Genomic DNA, 18,875 nt, shown 5'->3' with positions numbered 1-18,875 from the left:
TTTAAATGACATGACTGAAGAGATCATTTAAAAAAAACACCTAAAATAATAATAATAATAATAATAATAATAATAATAATAACTAGGTTATGAACTGAAGTTAACCGAGTGTATTTTTAGGTGTCATTTCTTCCCTTCTAAGACGTTTAAGTACCCCAGTGTTTACTTTTCAGGATGCAAACTTTCTTCTCTAAAGTTAAAAGGAAGCTATTTTTAAGGAGTGACGCTACGGCTGATATTTTTGGCGTCGAGAATTGGGTATTGTATAGCTATTGTACACTCGCGCTATTATTGTCCTAATTACAGGCTTCGACGAGCGGACAGGCTACAGGAAGTGCCTGCTTTGGTTAATGACGCGCGCTCTCGCTCAGCGGTCACGTCGTAAATCGCTCAGAAAGTCCTGGAGACTTAAAGCCGGAGTCGCGGCGCGTCGTGTTCGGGTCGGAAACGCGTCAGAACAGACGTCTCGAGCCCAAGCCAAATCCCTTCACGCCTACGCTATCAGAAAAGCCGACTCCGGGTCAGACGCGGCCGTTCCGCGCGCCCTCGGGATGGCGTGTTCTCACGGCAGATGGCGGCGCGCAGGTAGGGAGCGCGGCCACACGAGCCTCCCGCTGGGTGCCGAGGGAAGAATCTGCTCCTGTTCTCTGCCTCTCCCCGAGCCCGAGAGAACAAACTGTACCGAAAGGGTTCTTGAGGGGAAACAAACTGCAGCGTAAACAAAGTAGCGATACGTTAAAACGGCGGTTAGATCATTTACATCACGTCGGGAAAAGTCGTCACGAACAGGGGAAAAGCGGTTGGGTTCTGAGTGAGCTGTAATAAAGTAAACCGGACTCTGACCTTCAACAGGGGATTATCCATTTACAGACGCTCCTGTTGACACGCAGGGCGGCCGAGGAGGTCGCACGCACCAACACGTGCACGTACACGCGTCCCAATCTCCACGGCGTCTCACGTTACAAATATTTTGTACAATGAAAGGGGAAAAAAAAATAAAATCGCAGTTAAACACAACACTCCTGTACGACGTTATTGTTGTTTCAGTTCAGCTCGGCGTTCAGTTCTTCACTGAAGTACGCGTATACGTGTGTTCTCGCGTATATTACACGAGCTGGACACGACCGCATGGTCGGTAAAACTCACCAACGACGGCACGTTTTCAAACACATCTAAACGCTTTGAACGCGGGACTCTAAGACACGTCGGCGGAAGAGGCGTCTCGTTACCGAGGAGGTCCTGATCCGACCGCGTAAACATTTGCACGGTGTAAAACGGTACGGCCCGGCGATGTATAATCGGAGAAACGCCATCGCTAACTTCTAGCTACGTTCGGCCGCACGATATGGAATTTAGCTCGCGGACCGTCGACGAAACCGCCGTGAAATAAACCCAAACCCCGCAATAAAGCCGTTAACGCGCTTCTGACGATTCTTTTCTTTCATGCTTACAACGATTAAGGAAAATAAATAAACAAATAAATAAATAAAGAAAACGCCGTCATATCCGTTCGGTACTGTTTAACTTGTAATGATTAAAAAACGTTTAAAAAACCCATCACCATACCAACGATAACTCAGGAAAGTGGTTTTACGATATCGCGCTACGCTACAGGTGAACAGGTGAGCGCTTGTTTGTTTAACAGTGTTTACTTTCGAAATCACCCCGGGGGAAAAAAAACAGCAGCGTGTGGAAAATCACGTCGTCCGCGTGACTCACAGACGAGTCAAAGTCCGGCGCGCGAGGCCACGGGGCCCGTCGGACTCGTGTTTACACAGAATAACGGCCGTGGTTATCTTCACGCCCGGCGCAGCGTGCTGTGTCGGGACTTTCTCCAGCGAGTGAGCTGCGTGAGGATAAACAGAGCTGAAGGCTGCCGTCTGGGATTACTGAGGATCAGCGTCACAAAGACGATGAAAAATAAGCATAGCGATAATAACAGGGAGCAAAACCCGACACGAAACCTTTATCTTCTTACAGGAGAACGTGGAGCAGCTCGGAACACGCTGCTCCTTCGTTATAGCGAAGGCGTCACGTAACACTGCCCTGACACTGGAGACTCCTTCCGTTAAATCCTTCACGGTTACCTCCGCACGTTGCTATACAAACGTTTACGTGTTAGCACTGACGAGTGCCTTCTGACCAATCGGAATCCAGTATTCGACAGCACACATATACATATTGGATTTGTTTATTATTATATAATCTACCTATACTGCCACGGACACAGTTAGCACGTGTAGCTCTAATGGTCTACGATACGCCCGGTATCTGGCCACTTATTAATCACGGAGTCCATCGGACGGTGTTTTGATCAGACGCAGTTCAGCGTCATAAAAAGAAAAGACTTAAAACGTCGAGCTGGATTCTTCCTTCCGAGACCTGCGAGCAAAACAAACGAGTCACACTCGCAGAAATAACCGACACGTCTCCCCGGAAACGCGATCGTCCCCGGACGTGTCCGATCTCATCGAGGACTCGCTCTCGGCTGGAAGCGCCGTATCGGTTTACACGAGCGAGGAAACTTGGACTGAGATGAGAGAAGTTAAATCATTTATTTTTTTTTAAAAAAGGTACGCGTCTTGCCAGAACGAGATTCCCCTTTAGGACTCTCGGGTTGTGTGGCACGTCTTCACGCCCTAGAACCTACACTGGATCTGTTTTTGTGGTTCTTTCATTCGAGCCGTGAAGCTACACGGTCAGAACTCGGAGTACAGCGGGACGAGGTCACTGGGAGGACAGACGAGTGGGCGCTGGGACACACCGAGCACCGCCGGGCAAGAGATTTAATCTGGGATTAGTTCCCTCGCGTATACACAAGAACGCTCGGAACACGGAGGAAGGAAAGAAAAGGAGAAGTGAAAAGCGATCCGGGGAAATAAGTTCGACATCAAACCGCACGCCAGAACAGAAGATTTCCGAACATCGAACGCTGGCGAGTCGAGCAACAAAATGTCATCATCAGAAAAAGCCACAGCCACTAGGATGTTGTTGTTTATTTAAATAAAAAAAAGAAGAAAAAAAAAGCGCATGACTATACACTTTTCAGTCTCAACCCGGCGTCAACACGGTATTTCTTCCGATATTCCAGATGATTCCACGTTTCCATCCAGGTTCCCTTGATGGAAAGTTCACTTATGGGACATAACTGCGGTGTCTGAGATTCTTTCCACTCGCTCGCTGAAAGTCGGGACGCCGCGGTTCCGTCTCATTCCTCCACGCGGCCAAAACCTCACGGTCCGGACTTTCGAAATCAAAGCGTATAGGAAATGCTTTTCAGCAAAACCGTTCTCGTGGGTCGGGACGGTTCCGTCCCATTTCCCCCTGCGCCCTCTTCCAGGGCCCGGTTACTCCACAACTTCCATCATAAACCTGTTATTAAATACCTATACACGCGCCGAGGAATTTCAGCCGCGCCACAGACTGGCGAAGTGCGGCGCGGAAAGGGAGCGTGCGTCGGAACGTATTCGCCAGCCTCTCGAAGCACGATCAGTCATCGTCACGGAGGCGGGGCGTGCCGAGGCGCAGGGGGGCGGGGCGTGCCGAGGCGCAGGGAGGCGGGGCGTGCCGAGGCGCAGGGGGGCGGGGCGTCTGTTTACTGCAGGTTAGAAATATTTTAACGCTGGATTAGACGAATAAAATCGGAAGGAGTTTGAGTTACGGTAAAAGCCGTGGCCCGGTTGTATATTCCGTATAAACGTATACGTACGACATATTTACGGAAAAAAATAAATAACGAAACGTCCGAAAACGTTGAGATTTAAATACGCCGTTTAAGTTAACTTCAATGTTGTAGTTCACGCTGAAATCCTCACGCGAAGCACTCGCAATTCTTTCAGTAGTCCGTAACTTCCAACGTATCGGACTACGACTCGGACTGCGACTCGGACTGCGACTCGGACTGCGACTCGGACTGCGACTCGGACTGCGACTCGGACTGCGACTCGGACTGCGACTCGGACTGCGACTCGGATGCTACAGCGGTTTGCTCTGTACAAGAAAACAATAGAAAGTCTGAAAGATAAACTCCTTTTCCTAAACCTTCGTTACTTTTATGGAAGGAGTCTCCAGTGTCAGAGGGAAAGGACCGCTGTGGCGTAAGAGGAATAAAACACGCTCGGACACGTGGAAGGAAATCATCAGACGTGTTTAATGTCTGCCGATGAACGGAGGAGAGAGCCCCCTCCCCCTCTTCCTGTCGATCAGGCTGAAACGTGTAGAGACGCTGGCTTCTGGAGGACACGTCAGCGTCGGATGCTGAATAAAGCACCGCCTCCTCGGGGATCAGGACGCGGCCTGAACTTAAACTGAATTTACCACTCGGGTCATAAAACACAGAACCTTTGAATCTAATGGACATTTTTATTAGTGAAAACCTTCCTTAATGCAGTTCAGTCAGGATAAATAGTTGGTGCGTAATCTCACACACACACACACACACACACACACACACACACACACACACACACACCCCACTGCTAAAGGGTTTAACACGACAGCAGGCTGCATGCTTCAACACGAGTGTATCAGTATTACGGATACAACGCTTGAGGACACACGCGCACACACACACACAGACACACACACACACACACACACACACGCATTGAACAGATGCCACATTCAGTGTAAGTTTTAGAAGCACACGTGTGAACTAACAAGAACGGAGAATGTTCTGGAATAAAAGCTACAGCACTGGTTCTGCTCACGTCACATTAAACACTGAATTTATCATCACTGTCAGCTTCTGATTGGTCAGAGGGACGCGTGTGGATCAGCTGGTGCGACGGCTGTATTGGTTAAAATGCCTGAGGTTGTGACTGGTCTGAATCACGAGTGGGGTTCTGATTGGATAACAAAATAATCGGCCAGAGGATTGGCTGCAAGAATCGGACTGATCTGCTAAAGGACTACTGCTGTGAGGGTCTGATTGGTTAATATAACCACCGCGAGGGTCTGATTGGCCGATATAACCACTGTGAGTATCTGATTGGCCGATATAACCAATCACATGAATTTCATTAAAGCAGTGATGTGAACAGTGAACCCTGAAATCACATGACAACAGATTCTAAACTTAATAACAAACAAGAGAGAGAGACAGAGAGAGACAGACGGGGAGACAGAGAGAGAGAGAGAGAGAGAGACAGACACAGAGAGAGAGAGAGAGAGAGAGAGAGAGAGAGAGAGAGAGAGAGAGAGACAGAGAGAGAGAGAGAGAGAGAGAGATAGAGACAGACAGACAGACGGGGAGATAGAGAGAGAGAGAGAGAGAGAGAGAGACAGATAGAGAGACAGACAGAGAGACAGACAGAGAGAGAGACAGAGAGAGAGACAGAGAGAGACAGACAGAGAGAGAGACAGAGAGAGAGACAGAGAGAGAGACAGAGACTGAGAGACAGACAGAGACTGAGAGAGAGACAGATGGGGGTGAGAGAGAGAGAGAGAGACAGATGGGGAGAGACAGACAGATGGGGGAGAGAGACAGACAGATGGGGAGAGAGACAGACAGATGGGGGAGAGAGACAGACAGATGGGGGAGAGAGACAGACAGATGGGGGAGAGAGACAGACAGATGGGGGAGAGAGACAGACAGATGGGGGAGAGAGACAGACAGATGGGGGAGAGAGGGAGAGACAGACAGATGGGGGAGAGAGGGAGAGAGACAGACAGATGGGGGGAGAGACAGACAGATGGGGGGAGAGACAGACAGATGGGGGAGAGACAGACAGATGGGGGAGAGACAGACAGATGGGGGAGAGAGACAGACAGATGGGGGAGAGAGACAGACAGATGGGGGAGAGAGACAGACAGATGGGGGAGAGAGACAGACAGATGGGGGAGAGAGACAGACAGATGGGGGGAGACAGACAGATGGGGGGAGAGACAGACAGATGGGGGAGAGAGACAGACAGATGGGGGAGAGAGACAGACAGATGGGGGAGAGACAGACAGATGGGGGAGAGACAGACAGATGGGGGAGAGACAGACAGATGGGGAGAGAGACAGACAGATGGGGAGAAAGACAGACAGATGGGGGGAGACAGACAGATGGGGGGAGAGACAGACAGATGGGGGGAGAGACAGACAGATGGGGGAGAGACAGACAGATGGGGGAGAGAGGGAGAGAGACAGACAGATGGGGGGAGAGACAGACAGATGGGGGGAGAGACAGACAGATGGGGGGGAGAGACAGACAGATGGGGGAGAGAGGGAGAGAGACAGACAGATGGGGGAGAGACAGACAGATGGGGGGAGAGACAGACAGATGGGGGGAGAGACAGACAGATGGGGGGAGAGACAGACAGATGGGGGAGAGACAGACAGATGGGGGAGAGACAGACAGATGTGGGGGGGGACAGACAGATGGGGGAGAGACAGACAGATGGGGGAGAGAGACAGACAGATGGGGGAGAGAGACAGACAGATGGGGGAGAGAGACAGACAGATGGGGGAGAGAGACAGACAGATGGGGGGAGAGACAGACAGATGGGGGGGGGAGACAGACAGATGGGGGAGAGACAGACAGATGGGGGGGAGACAGACAGATGGGGGGGAGACAGACAGATGGGGGGAGAGAGACAGACAGATGGGGGGAGAGAGACAGACAGATGGGGGGAGAGAGACAGACAGATGGGGGAGAGACAGACAGATGGGGGAGAGACAGACAGATGGGGGGAGAGAGACAGACAGATGGGGGAGAGACAGACAGATGTGGGGGGGGGAGAGACAGACAGATGTGGGGGGGGGGAGACAGACAGATGTGGGGGGGGAGAGACAGACAGATGTGGGGGGGGAGACAGACAGATGGGGGAGAGACAGACAGATGGGGGGAGAGAGACAGACAGATGGGGGAGAGACAGACAGATGGGGGGGGGGGGACAGATAGGGGTGTATTACTGCTCCACATCATAAAGCACTGAAATGGGAGTGAAGACTCTAAATTTAGACTTCACCCTCTTTCCCTCTTTTTCATTAATGTAAAAAGCCTTTGGGATTCCGCCATGTAAAATTAACCGTAGTGTGTGTGTGTGTGTGTGTGTGTGTGTGTGTGTGTGTGTGTGTGTGTGTGTGCTAGGAAACTGGGCGTTTCTGTGTGGTGAAAAGCACTTGCAGTAATAAATGCACTAGGGCAGTGTGGGTGTAGTGCGGCTTCCTTCTACATTAAACATAATTGCGTATGTGTGTGTATGTGTGTGTGTGTGTGCGCCTGTGTGTGCGTGTGTGTGTGTATGTGTGCGCGTGTGGGTATGTGGGTGTGTGTCAGACGTTAAACAGGTTCCCAGCAGAAGCTGGGATCTGAAGCGGGGATCTGAAGCGGGGATCTGAAGCGGGGATCTGAAGGGGGATCTGAAGCGGGGATCTGAAGGGGGGATCTGAAGCGGGGATCTGAAGGGGGGATCTGAAGCGGGGATCTGAAGGGGGGATCTGAAGCGGGGATCTGAAGGGGGGATCTGCGGAGGCCCTGAAGTTCACCTCAATGCTAGTTTTCGTTCTGCTTCAGAGGCTGATGGATGTGTGTGTACTTCTAGGTGGCTATTAATAGAGGAGTGTGTGGACACCCGAGTGTGCCCAAACACACACACACACACACACACACACACACACACAGAGCTCCTCAGCACTAACAGAATCCCACTCATTCCCTCTGCTACAGAAGAGACGACTCTTGCAGACTGTAATGAAATGACGGAGGGAAGAGACGAGATGGAGGAGAAGGTGTGTAAAACACACAGATTCGGTCGTGTACCTCGTGTCCCGGTGGCCAAGTCGGCTACTTTCTGAAAGGCGTCCAAGAAGGCGGCCATGGCCATCACCGTCGTCCTGAAACACACACACACACACACACACACACACACACACACACACACACACACACACACCAGTTCAGTTCCTCTCTGATTTCACAGCTTTATCTCCAACACACATGTGCAGGCATCTGGCCGGGGTTCAGGAACTCGATGGAGATCTTTAAGACTGCGGGTTTAAAGTGTGTTTAATAGCTGTTCTTTAACCCTGAACACAGAGTTCCCGCCAGCTGCTGGAGAACTTTAACGAGGTACAATATCTCCTGATCAAGTCTCTGCAGCCTGATACGGAGAGAGAGAACCTCCAGGACACGCAGAAGAGGACTGCAGGAAGGAAAGAAAGAAAGAACGAAAGAAAACTGCGGATCCACACGGAACACGGAGGGAACTTTAAAGTTCCTCACGGGCCAAAACAAACACAGCCCGAGGCCAAGCCCGGCTCGTTCCCCACGTTCCTTTATCCTTCACTCAACACAGATGCAGCCGGATTTCTATTTCTGTTTCTTTTTTTCACTCGGAATGAAAACGTTCCACTGGCGAGCCCGTCGTCAAGGCCGTGTTTTGCAGATAAAACAAACATACCACCCTCTAGCTAACCTGAGGAGTGTTTCCCAATGATTACACACACACACACACACACACATCATGTGATGGTTAAAGAAAGCTAAAATCTGCATGTTCCTGTTTACTCGTAGAGGAGAAACACGCCGCCGTGTGACTCTAATAAACCGGTCCCGATGACGACTCACATCACGCCGTAAAGTTAAAATACTGCCACGATTACGAATAAAATCCAGATACAATAACAAACAATAACATTTTCTCAATAAACCGAAGACGATATAGAAGTGTGACCCCGCCTCAGGCCGAGATAAGGAAACGACCGAGTCCGGCTGTGGGTGCGCAGATAACAACACAACACACGATATTTACACAACCTTCAGTCAGTCTACGATATCACTGCGCTAGTGTTTTTCACAACAATTTTTACAAACATGACGAGCTGTACGATCAAAGTAACGCAACGTACCAGAATGTAACGTAGCAAAAAGTACCATAACATAACGCACCAGAATGTAACACAACACGCCATAATGTACCACAGCACAACGCAACACGCCATAATGTACCACAGCACAACGCAACACGCCATAATGTACCACAGCACAACACGCCATAATGTACCACAGCACAACACGCCATAATGTACCACACCATAACGTAGTGTAATGTACCACAGCACAACGCAACACGCCATAATGTACCACAGCACAGCACAACACGCCATAATGTACCACAGCACAACGCAACACGCCATAATGTACCACAGCACAACGCAACACGCCATAATGTACCACAGCACAGCACAACACGCCATAATGTACCACAGCACAACGCAACACGCCATAATGTACCACACCATAACGTAGTGTAATGTACCACAGCACAACGCAACACGCCATAATGTACCACAGCACAACGCAACACGCCATAATGTACCACAGCACAACGCAACACGCCATAATGTACCACAGCACAACGCAACACGCCATAATGTAACAGCACAACGCAACACGCCATAATGTACCACAGCACAACGCAACACGCCATAATGTACCACACCATAACGTAGCGTAATGTACCACAGCACAACACAACAGCCATAACGTAGCGTAATGTACCATAACATTAAGTGCCATAACGTAATGAAATGTACCACAAACATAATGTAAAGTTAAGTACTATAACATAACACAACGTAACATTATGTCCCGTAACATACCACATCATCACGTCACGTAGACTTACATACCATAACATACCGTTCCACACCATAACGCACCATAGCATCACATCCCATTTCACACCATAACGTAATATAACAATGTAATACTGCACACCGTAACATCACATAAAACACCACGCGGTACCACGGCGGAACACCTTATAACATGGATGTTGTTTTATTGTATATTTTAGTGCAACTTTTATATACAGCGTTATATACGCCTTCAACACACACACACACACTCGGATCGCAGCTGGAGTAAGACAGCAGCGTTTCGTAGCTAGCAGCTAAACCCACGATTGAAATGATTTTCTAAGCGAGTACGGAAAGGAAACGGGCTGTTAACACACAGCTGTAAACGGAAGAGTCTGGACACCGCGGCGTGTGGTACAGCTGATTATCAGCACGGGTCTGTCTGGTTTGGGTTCAAGGCTTCGGAATCAATCGCGGCCTGTCCGTCACGTGCATGACGGGGCTGAAAATGAAAAACCAAGGGAAAACCACCGAAAGCAGACCAGAGAGCAGAAGAGGCCTAGTCGGGATCAGGTTTCAAAAAAAATATTTAAGAAATGATAAAAGCAGGTCAGATCATAGGAGAGAGGGGAGAAAAAAAACCCAGCCTAGATATTAATTTCACCCCAGATATGTCCTGAGGAGGACGAGGACGAGGAGGAGGAGGAGGAGGAGGAGAGGAGGCGGCCAAATTACAGAGAACTCGAACGCTACACATCATCACAGCCTCTCGGCGGCGGAGCCGATAACACCAGCAATAAAACCGGTGTACCGCACAACCCCGAGAGCCAGAGGAGGCGGAGCTATCCCGACCTGCGATTAAAAAAAAACTGATCCAAAATGGCGGCTCCTGTGCTCAGCCATATTGTAAAGTGTGTACAGATTACACCGAGTCCCACTGTCCCATGATATCAGACTTGGTTAGACGCTGGATTGTGATTGGTCAGAAGAGAAGGTGTTGAGTAACACTCTACCGGCAGCTCTGACGGGAGCGCAGCTGCAAATCACCGCATTATGTTACGCTACGATAATCCACGTAAACGTGGTCTCGTACGAGGCAATGATGAATTTTCATGTCATCACATGACTCATGCTGATCAAACACAGGCGCTTCTCCTCCCTGTGCAAACTACAAGAGTGATGCAACTCTGAGGAAACGCGGCACGGATACACGTTCTACGCTTCGGGAACGCAGGCGGGAACTGGAGGACGGATTAACCGCCGCCGGACGCTTTAATCCCACTCGGATAGCGTGACGCTCGCGTGAGCGTTATTAATGTAGAGGTGTGAGAGGATCTACAGCGGCGTGACGGATCCGGGTTATCGTGTGCCTCGTAAAACCGTCCACGGACGATTAAGGCAGAAAGCAATCACCAAGGACTGAAGTAGATCTCTCCTTTTTAGGCCACATCCTGGAAAAGTGCCGTACCGCCACACAGCCGATATTACATTACTATCAGCACGGTGAAGACGCAGGCGCTTCAACTGAGTCTCGGAGTCGCTCCTGCGGAATTTCTTTACTTGTGGAGTTAGTAGTTGTAGTAATAGTAGTGGTGGTGGTGGTGGTGGTGGTAGCTTTTAATGCCACGTCAGCGTCTGAGGTTATCTTCACGGCAATTACAGACTCACACAAACCAAACAAAAGGAAAACTCCAGCAGTTCAGATGATATAATGTGTTTTACATTTACATACAGTGAGAATTCTCGAAGCCCTTAAGTGATCTTACGACGTGAAACTGTTTTCTACTGGCGTTAACAGTAGGACAGTCCTATAAAACACGCTTAGTGGAAAGTGAGGTCCTGCAGGACATACGGCGCGTACGAGTCCTGAGCGGCCTGTAGGACACCACGCGATGGCGGTGTTTTGGGCTGGCGTGCGGCTGGAAGAACGCTTTGTCCTTGCTCGTGGAAAGAAACGTCCAGACGGATTTACGATTCCGACACTCTTTCCATTTTGGAAGTGTTAGCGCGGGACACGGAGGAATGTCTAAAGAAAACAGACATGAAACCGTGCTTTCTTGAGTCCGCACCGCTTCGAGGACCAGATACCCGAACGACTTTTCCAAGGTTTGCGTGGGGAACAAAGTGAAAACGCGGAACAAATAAAGGTGGACGGAGATGAAAGAATGAGAGACGATGGCGTGGGATGTTCTTACCTCAGCTGAGACTGCAGTTTCCCCGCTTTACTGATGAAGTCGTCCCAGACGGGGTAACTGCTCTGTGGAAACACAAACACACAACCAGAGCAGTCAGAACCTGTGTATACACAGCGCTGAACTCTCACTGTAATAACCGTGCACTTATCACAGACATCGCCACTGACGCCCCGTCACCGCATCGGCGACGTTAAACGCCACGGCACGTGTTAATTTCGCTCATGAACGGAGACGTCAAATCAAATGCCAATCGAATGCGTCTGTTTAACGGACTCAAATTGGAATTAGTGCAGCAATGAATATAAACGTTTACGCCAGTTTCATCTAGTGATCTGCACGAGCCAATCAAATTCAAGAGGGCGTGTCTGTGGCGTCTTCTTCTTCAAAGCAAAATGGAGGTATAGTTTATCGTGACTAATCACAGGGTCGACGCGGCTTCATTTGGAAATTCGTAATAATTCGCGAGACTTGCGTCGAACTAAAAGTTTCGAAGCTTACGGTTAGGGGCGGGGCAAAGGGCAGGGTTAACGTTTATAGCTTTTCTCACCTCATTAAAAGAATTTTGTACAGAATGCAACCGTTCAACGTTTACAGTTACGACGCATCCACCGGTTACGACGAAGCTTGTACGCTCGCCAACGTTATGCGTTCATTGAACTCTGAAATTCCACCCGGATTACACATCACTACTGCTGAAGAAAAGGGTGCTTTAGCCTCGAGCTATTTCAAATGACGTGGTTTCTGATTCTCACCCTGTCTACCAATAGGTAACGCCCCTACTGACGTCTTCAGCTGTCTAACATCGTCTAACAGTACAACTACGTCAGATTTCTGAATCGTGCTATATCTAAGCTTCACCTAAACCTGAAACTAATCTAAATAAAGTATTTCTACCAACCGCTGTCCTTAAAGCATAATGCCAAAAAATCTTAACAAAGGTTATAAAGGTCAACATTGCTCAGAAGCAAAACGTCTTTAAAAAAATAATAAATCGGGTGTAAAAGTTGTAAAATGAATATATACGACGAGAAGATCCTAATTACTAGAAGTATGAGGTCATTCCTTAGATTAGACCTCTGCATGCGAGAACCAACCCGAGGCTTGGCGCTTTGCACAATGCCTCGGTCGAGGGAATAAAGTTTCACGAAGAGATAACGTTTCATTAAGCTCTCGAAGGCGTCGCTCGGGAATTAAGCTCAAAAACAAACCATCCACACGCAAACCACGTTCAAACAAAAGCTGGATTCATGTTTTGCTTCAGAGCTGCGCTGACAGATGACGGACTGATCACCGCTCGAGAAGAGCCTTCAGGAATGTGGGACTTATGCAACTTCAAACTGCTCAACACCAGCCAGAGAAATAACTACAGAACCAGAGAGGAGGAGTCCTCAAGGGTCCGCGGGTCACGCCCGACTATCTCAACGCTAGCTAGGTTCAGCTGTGCTGGTTAATCAAAAATACAACTCACAAAACATTACTGTTCATCAAATCTCTAAACGTTAGCTGCAATGATCTTAGCTGTTAACATTAGCTTAAAGACTAGCGCTGTAAAGATGAACGTGTCCTAGCTCAGACCTCCTGTAAATACTCAGAACTCATGGTCAGTGGTCACAGATCATCATCCCTGCTTCACAGCAAATTAGCACAAATTAGGACAATCAGACATCTGATCCATCATCAGTCGTCTGGTCTTTTTTTGAAAGCAGGACTCTGATACTTAGTAATAGTTAATAAATATTTCAGGGGCCCTGAAAGTCAACCCCTTTGTGAAGGTAAAATATGTCAAGAGCAACAAAGGAGGAGCCCACTGAGACACGCTGTTCCAGTCCCTGACTTATGACGTACGGGGTCCTTGGATTCCCCGACCTGCAAAGTAGCCAGCTTGTGAAGTCCCCAGTTTACACGGTCATGATAGACCCTGGTTTAAAGAGCCCCTGAAGTCTCCAGTTTAAAGAGTCACATGAGCCCATGACTTACAGAATCCAGAGAGTCCCCAACTTCCTTACAGAATCCAATGAGTCCCCAACTTCCTTTCAGAATCCAATGAGTCCCTAACTTCAGAAACCAGAGAGTCCCCAACTTACTTACAGAATCCAAGGAGTCCCTAACTTCAAAATCCAGAGAGTCCCCAAATTCCTTTCAAAATCCAGGGAGTCCCTAACTTACTTACAGAATCCAGAGAGTCCCCAGCTTAAGGATTCCCAGGAATCTCTGAGTAATCAAGTCCCTGACTTCCGGAGTCCTATGAGTCACAACTTCATAGCAACAGGTGGAAAGTTTAGTGACTACAAGGTTAATGAACTACATTACCTTTTCATTCCTGACAGTGAACTTACCAATATGACTTTGTTCTTGCGAATTCTGACACATAACCCACCTGTTCATCAATCCAGTAAGCTTAGAGCCGGAATACATTCCTATATACTGACATTAATCCAGTCCTGCCGTCACATGACCAGGAAACATGCCTTGTACATAAACACCACTATCCCAACTGGTAAGACATGAATAATCCCATACAAAGTCAACAAAAGTTTGTTTTCCCCCACTCCTTATGCATGTTAAATTACTCACATTAAGGTTAAGGACGTTCTCTTTTTTTAGACTTTATTTTTACAATCGTGAATGAATATTTTCCTATTATTTATTAAAGGTTAGGAGTTTGAAGATTTAACCAACTCTGGAGACTTTAAAGTCCTGCCACAGCGTTCGCAGAAGTGAACAATTTCAACCATTTAACTCTGGATTTTAACAACGTTCCCAGCGGGTTAATGTTTTCCTCACATGACCCTTCAGCAGGTGTGTGAGCTTCATGCAAAAATTTGTGCACGACTGCAAATTCAAACCCACATACAAAAGCCTACAGCACTAACGCTCATCTGTAATTAATCAGACACGCCGGTTCTGAACAACAACGACGATGGATACAGTTTTGACAATGGTAAAAGTTTTTATTATTGTAAAAAATAAAACTATATATTATTAGTAGTAGTAGCAGAAGTAGTAGTATCTTCATTATGACACAGATATTAGCAAACATGAACAGCCAAATAAAGAAATACACCTCACTAAGATGATAAATAATGTTCATTTTTACCTTCATGTCATTAATGATGGCCTGAAAGAGCCCTCCTAGGGCACTGCACTCTTTCTCCATAACAACCTCCATTTCCTCCAAAAAACAAACCCAAAACTACCCTCAAAAATGGAGTTGAAGTTCCCAGTCGGTAGAGAAAAATCCAGAGAAACAGATCGGTATGTGACGATGAGAACCGGAGTATCGCGTCACCGCGCGCGGCGCACAGAAACACAGCGGACGGTGAGATTTAAAGCCTCCTTTCTTCCCTGCAACGCACCGCGTCCCATAACTCCGACATAACCGATACGAATCCACAGAATTACCGACTAATAAACCGGGAGTTGTGTAAAGCAGCACGGGGGGAGAGTGAACCGTTCAACGGTAAAGACGGTGAGAAGTGAACTAGCTCCCTCTCGTCTCCTCTGCTCTGTCCCTCAATAACACTCACTGCTGCTGACAACACGGCGGGGGCGGGGCGGGGCGGGGCGGGGCTACGCCGCGTCACGAAGCCACACCCACCGGAAATGAACGTCATTTATTTTACCTTGTGGTTTTTTTTTACTATTTTAAAAACGTATAAAAATGATGTAATATAACGTTACATACACAGCATATAAACGTACAATATTTAAAATGTTATTTCGTAATTATTTTTATTAATACATAACGATTGCATGTCACGTGACTTGATGTTTCTCGAAGATCTGAGAGTTTATTTTTCTGACATTCCGTTATCGGATAATTAATTGTATTTTTTTCTCTTTTTTTCTTTTTCTTCTTCTTTTTTTTTTTTTTTTTTTTTAAATACTTTTAGTTTTGGCCGCACGAATTTCACGAAATTCTCGTTAGGTCCATTGCAGTCGATTTGTAGTTGCGATGTATATAAAAATACAAAATTGTAATACATTTTTACATACATTCTAATTAAATATATATATATGTATATAAATATTAATGTCCAAGTAAACACTGAAGACATAATTAACATTACTGTATACTCTCTCTCTCTCTCTCTCTCTCTCTCTATGTATGCAACATTACACAAACTCCACCAAACCATAATTAAAACACACCATAATTATATAATTCCATAATTATACCGCACTAAGTTCTGCTATTTTGCAGTTCTATCCGAACATTTAGTGTGAAATAATCATAAACATTAATGTCCAGACTTGTGTCCATAATAATGCCTTGCTCCCTGTTCCTTTACTTTACCTACTAAAGCTCACTGCAGCGCCCCATGATTCACAACGCCATGAGTAATCAATGCATCACTTCAGCTGGACAGTAAACCAGCAGTTTCCAGATGTTTCATTTTTTTAATTCAGTGGCTATAGTTGTTTGTTTTTTTTTATTTCATAAAATGCAGCACATTTAAATAGAATTAATAAAGAAAACTCCATCGCAAAACTTCCCCAATCCAACTGTAAACCTATTACAATAAATTAAATTATGGAAATAATTTGCTAGGTGTAATTTCAACGTAAAAATGCCAACTCACAGCTGGAATCCAATCACCTCTGGAAATCAATAGTGATTTTCAATGTGATTTTCTCATAAAGGTGAAGAGCTTAGTAAGTGAGGTTTAAAAAAAAACAAAACAAAACAAAACAAAAAAAAAACATTCTGTGGCGTAAGTAAAGATTTTACAGACTAATTTAATCCACTTCTTAATTAAACATCAGGTGAGTGCCATTAAAACTATTAATTTGGCCCTTCACCATTCAGAATTAATGTCCTTAATGTTTTTTTTAAAGAAGGGAAAGGTAAATTTTTGTAATAATTTTTTAAAATTGAAAGTGAAGTAATTGAAGAAGGCTAATGTGTATTAACAGAAGTAAGACAATAATATTTTCAAGCAGGAGCAATTTGTCCGCATATAAAAGCAAATTCAAGGACTAAACATGCTTCTTTTTTTTTTTTTTTTTTTTTTTTTTAAAGATTTTCCTCTGTACATCTGTATGTATTTATAATAATAATAATAATAATAATAATAATAATAATAATAATAATAATAATAATAATAATATTTACGCTTTACTATAGTTCTGAATCAATAAACACTCAAGTGTATATCTCATGCTTTAATCTCACGTGGTTTAATCTGCACTAAACCGTGTTGGAGTAAGTTACTCTGTAGTATGGCGACACCTTTTGGCGGAATTCAGCACCAACATGGTTTTAAAATCACTGCTGAACTGTAATACATTTTTTTTTTAAATTATCGATTTATAATTTAATATAGAAACCCCATCACAAGACGACTCTAATCCAACTGTAAAAAATAAAAAGAATAAAAATAAAAAATAAACAAAATTAATGAATTAATAAAAAGAGAAAGGAAAAAATATATATGGCTTCCATACATGGCTAAAATATGAATGCAATTTCATACAAACGCTATTTATACAATTTGATTATGCTCTTAAAATATATTTGTGCTGAGGTACAGGTCTGTGGAATATTATTATTATTATTATTATTTTAATGCAGAGTTAAAGGGATTATTCGCTGCATTTACACTGAAAATATGTGGACAAGTTCAAGAAATGACGTTGGGCCGCCATTTTGTTTGTGTGTGTGTGTGTTGGCGCCATCTTGCGGTCTTGCGGCTGATTTCAGTTTAAAGCGTTTGTTTAATCTAAAGTCAGTCCAAAAGCATGAGACTACAAAACAAATTTCCCTCTTTACCTCTAAATGTTTCTCTCTCTCTCTCTCTCTCTCTCTCTCTCTCTCTCTCTCTCTCTCTCTCTATATATATATATATATATATATATATATATATATATATATATATATATATATATATATGATACTTAACAATTAATTTCTATCTTACATGAAACCAAGCCTGAAAAATAACCACAACATGGACGATATTCGGCGTTATTATCGGGACATTTTCATAGTTTTTGTTTTAGTGCCATCTAGCGGTTCATTTCAGTATACACACTATTTGCATTATTTACATATTTACACTGTACAAGCTTGTTTACAAGTACCTTACTTTTACTGAATAAAATATATAATTGTACGATGAAAGAAAACGATGTGACCATGTTGACTGTTGCGTTTGTGAGGAAACACGTGTACTAACACTTCTATTAGAAAGTCAAACAGGCTAATGGGGATTAGCATAGGCGAATGAGCCTCCTGTGGTCATTTTTATTAGAATTATAATGAAAATCTGCATGAATCTGGGTGGAAGTGTGACTCTGAAACACTCTTCCCAATTTTCAGCCAATACGCATGCGTTTAAATATCGTTCTGTCGAATTAGATAAACAGGACGATGTCGCTCTTCACTGAAATCAACCGAGCGAGTAAAAATGTTTGCTTTTTGATCAGAACAGTTCTTGTTTCGTCTTTTATGAGACTTTCCGAGTGAAATAATAAACGTCTCATATTTATATCAACTATATTTAACAACACTTTATTTTAGCTTCTTCTGTCAGCACAAAGTGTCAGTTTAAAAAAAAAAAAAAGTATACATGTAATAATTTATCAGTTAATTCATTCAAATGTTAATTAGATTGATTAGTTTTTTTGTGTGTGGTTGTGTTATAAACTTTGTAAAGTAAAAAAAAACAAACAAATATTTTCGTTTTATGTTTAAAATTTGACATTTTAGCACTGACACGAAAATGGAGTCGAGCAGCTGATGTTCAGAATCACATCAATATTAATAACGTTACATTTAAACACGCACACACACACGCACACACACACGCACACACGCACACACGCACACATACACAAACACAGAGAGCATCATCCTTTGTTGTGGAGCAGCTGCTCTCCACTATGAGCACCAAAGCAGCACAAAACAAACACACACACACCCTGTATATGCCATTAGCATGTGTGTGATATGTGCTGTTATGTTGGTTTCCAAGCAGCAGATGAACATTTACACATCATCAGTCTGTGTGTGTGTGTGTGTGTGTGTGTGTGTGTGTGTGTGTGTGTGTGTGTGTGTGTGTGTGTGTGTGTGTGTGTGTGAGAGAGAGAGAGAGTTTCTCTCCATCA

At 45.2% G+C, this 18,875-nt stretch overlaps 1 protein-coding gene across 4 annotated transcripts in view; it reads right to left on the bottom strand.

The window, feature by feature from the left end:
• Window positions 1–15,292, bottom strand: part of LOC108263690 (protein MTSS 1) — a 40,044-nt gene extending 24,752 nt beyond the window's left edge. For all 4 annotated transcript variants that reach the window (XM_017464741.3, XM_017464750.3, XM_017464748.3 and 1 more), the window contains exons 1-3: window positions 14,863–15,292; window positions 11,766–11,827; window positions 7,751–7,824 (exon numbers count right to left, since the gene is read on the bottom strand). In XM_017464741.3, the coding sequence (XP_017320230.1) occupies window positions 7,751–7,824; window positions 11,766–11,827; window positions 14,863–14,934 (208 nt within the window). In that variant the 5' untranslated portion in view covers window positions 14,935–15,292. The remainder of the gene's footprint in view (window positions 1–7,750; window positions 7,825–11,765; window positions 11,828–14,862) is intronic.
• Window positions 15,293–18,875: the final 3,583 nt, after the last annotated feature.

The sequence above is a fragment of the Ictalurus punctatus genome, chromosome 1 (assembly GCF_001660625.3).
Source record: "Ictalurus punctatus breed USDA103 chromosome 1, Coco_2.0, whole genome shotgun sequence".
NCBI classification, from domain to species: Eukaryota; Metazoa; Chordata; class Actinopteri; order Siluriformes; family Ictaluridae; genus Ictalurus; species Ictalurus punctatus.
The sequence above is the reverse complement of the archived record's forward strand: the minus strand, read 5'-3'. Positions and strand labels throughout refer to the sequence as shown.